General features: G+C 19.9%; 1 protein-coding gene across 1 annotated transcript; it reads left to right on the top strand.

Annotated features, from left to right (window-relative positions):
• Positions 1-763: 763 nt before the first annotated feature.
• CCOS01_13169 (uncharacterized protein) lies at positions 764-874 on the top strand (the record flags this gene model as incomplete). Its single annotated transcript, XM_060461315.1, has 1 exon — positions 764-874. A coding segment is annotated over one exon (111 nt), but the record flags the coding sequence as incomplete, so codon positions are not given.
• Between the last annotated feature and the right edge of the window lie 2,391 nt (positions 875-3,265).

Below are 3,265 nucleotides of genomic sequence, written 5' to 3'. Positions count from 1 at the left end.
TAGAGGTTTTTAAAAAAAGGGCTAAATAGGCTAATATTTATTACTTAGAGCTCGTAAAGATTCTTTTTATCCTTATTGTTTTTAATATTACCTAAAGTTACTTTTTATTTAAATTAAATAAATTTACTAAATAAATTTACTAAATAAATTTATTAAATAAATTTATTAATATATAAACTACTATTTTAAAAATACTTATTAATAAGTTTACCCCTCTCGGGCTAGGCGCCCTCAGCTAGCTCGATATTATAATTATTATAACTAACGTAAGTATATTTAAAAAGTAATAAAGTACTTTTTAATAATATAGAATTTAGCTAAGTAATATTATAAGCGCTATAAATAGCTAGGTTAATATAAATATTAAGATTTAATATATTAATATTAGCTTAGTTATAATAATTATAATAAACGGGCTAAAAATATATAAAATTAAGGTAATAAGTTAGTATTTTAAATAGTTTTTATAAAACCCCCTAAGTAATAATAATATTTATATAACAAAATAGATTATATTAAACTTAATTACTTATATAGGCTAGTATTAAGAGGTTTTATACGTATTAAAATAAGTAAAACTTGCCCTATAAGTAGTTAGAACTTAAGAGGACTGCGGTAAAAAGTTAAGAGCTATTAATAAAAGCGAGATAATAATTAAGTTAGTTAACTATTTTAATTAGTAATTAGGTATAGAGCGTATTATACCTAGTTTTCTTTAATACGTAATATATAGTACGGCCCTAGCGAATTGCTCTATTAGGGGGTAAGATTACTAAATATAATACGATATTATCCCGTCTTTTACGTCTTATTACTCGAGCCTATATTAAGACGTTTATATATAGAAGATTATATTATTATTAAACTAAATTAATTAGAATATAAAGTTAAATAAATTATTAATTTTAAAATAAAAAATAATAAAAAAGAATACTTTATTAAATAAAAAAACTACGGATATAAAAAGAATTTATAAGAACTTATTATAAACCTTTAGAACTCTTAATCACTTTTTAAGGAGTATTAAAGTTAAAATTAAACTTAGAACTCTTAGTTATTATAGTATTTTAATTAATAATCTTAAAAGTATTATTAGCTTATATTATATAAATTATTAAGGAAATATTTTTAGAATCCTTAAGGAACTCTTTAAATATAATCTAACTTTTTTTAAATATTATTCGCTTTTAAGAATAAAGACGCTCTAACTTAAATAATAATTTATTTAACTTAGCTTAAGCTTATTAATAAGTCTTAACTTTTTTCTTATAATTCTATAACTCTTTTTTAAAATTATAACTTTTCTATTTCTTTTTTATAATTAAAATAGTTAAACTTTATTACTAACTAACTAATTATACTTAATTAGCTAGAACTTAATAAATAAAAACGTAATACTTATAAGTATAAATAGTATTAATAGAAGTATCGTATAAAATATTTAAATAGTAATATATTTTATAAACCTTAGAATTAAAAAGAATTAGATAATAAACCCCCTGCGAGCGATAATTTAAATAATATATTATTTTTATACCCTCGTTAGAAAATAAATAATATTTATTTTTTATATTCTACCTTTACTAGCTACTCGGGTAATTCTCAATATTAGTTATATAGTATTAATACATAGTATTAATAAATACTCCTACTATTTTAATAAATTATTTTCTTTTAGATTTTTTACTTTTTTAACTTTCCCTCTTATAAAGTTTATAACTATAGATTATTAATAATAATATTAAATACCCGACGCTACTACTTTATAAGCCGGCTACTTAGCTAAGTTAGCTACCTTTTTAAATATAATAGCTTATAATAATAATATCGGAGATGCCCTCGTTATTATCGTTAAGAATAATACCGACCTTATAATATTTACCCTAATATTTTTAACTTTAACTCGTATATATATATATTTATTACCTCGTTTCTTTTATTAAAATTAAAAACGCTTCTTTTATTATTACTATTACTATTGCTATTTAACTATCTATTTTAAGTATATTTTATTAAAATACTAAGATACTATTAATAACTCGTTAACCCTTAGGGTTTCTTTAATAACTAAAAGTTTAATCCTATAAGTATTATACTAAATAACCCCGAGCTATAAAGAGACTACTTTAATAAATACTATATTTATAATATTAATTTATAAAAAACGGATAAATATATTATAATAAGTATCGCTCTTATTGGCGCCCTTTTAATATAATAAAGTAATATAAATAAGCTTAAACTTAATAATATAATTAGGAGCTTAAAAAGAGCGTAAGTAAGCGTATTAAATAAGAATATTAAAGAGAGGTTATTATTAAATAAGATAAAAAGAGAAAGTAAGGGGTAGTATTCGGTTATTAAAAGGGCGATTAATATATTATAATAAGATCGTTAATATTTTAAGTTTAGTTAGTATTAATAATTAGTAACGGCTACGGCCGGCTATAGTTAGTTATAAAGTTTTATTAAAATACGTAATAAAAACTCGATATTAACCCTAATAAACTAGCTTATTTATAAAAACGAAAATAGCCCTTAATAAGGCGGACCGGACCCTAAAGGGAAATAAATAATATATAATAATTTATAATAAGACGTAGCTATTAGAGATTTTAATTTTTTAATTCTATTTAATATTATATTAATATATTTTAAAGAAATATTTAATAATTCCCTAATTTAAAAATAGATAACTTATTTATAAGCCTAGAGGACTAGACTTTTAAAAAGAGAAGCTAATATTACGACTTAATATATATAATAAAGCTAGGGCCCCGCCCTACGGGACTTATAATAGTTATTATATTATATATATAAAAATATAAACTTAAAATAACTCTTCTTAGGATAAAAGAATTATAAATAAATTATATAACTATAATTATATAATAAAATAAGAAACGGATATTTATAAATAAATAAAATAAATAATTATAAATAAATAAGACGGGGGACTATTTAATAAATAGTTAAATAATAATAAATAAGAATATTATAAAGGATATATTTAAGAATAAGACTTATATTTAATATAAACTTAAGCTAGGCTTAAAAATAGACTTTTTATAACTTTTTTAATAATTAACTTAATATTAGATTTTATAATTACTTTTAGCTATTTTTATTAAGAACTCTTTTTAATAAGATTATAATTAATTATTAAAGCCTTATTTATTTTATAACTTATAGATATAGTTTTAAAAAAGCTATTTATAATTACGATGTTATTTATTTAGTATTCGTAGCCTTAGCCTTTATTAAT

Source organism: Colletotrichum costaricense, assembly GCF_030867565.1.
Source record: "Colletotrichum costaricense strain IMI 309622 chromosome Unknown Scaffold_16.1, whole genome shotgun sequence".
NCBI classification, from domain to species: domain Eukaryota; kingdom Fungi; phylum Ascomycota; class Sordariomycetes; order Glomerellales; family Glomerellaceae; genus Colletotrichum; species Colletotrichum costaricense.
Note: the sequence above shows the minus strand (reverse complement) of the source record. Positions and strands in the feature narration are given on the sequence as shown.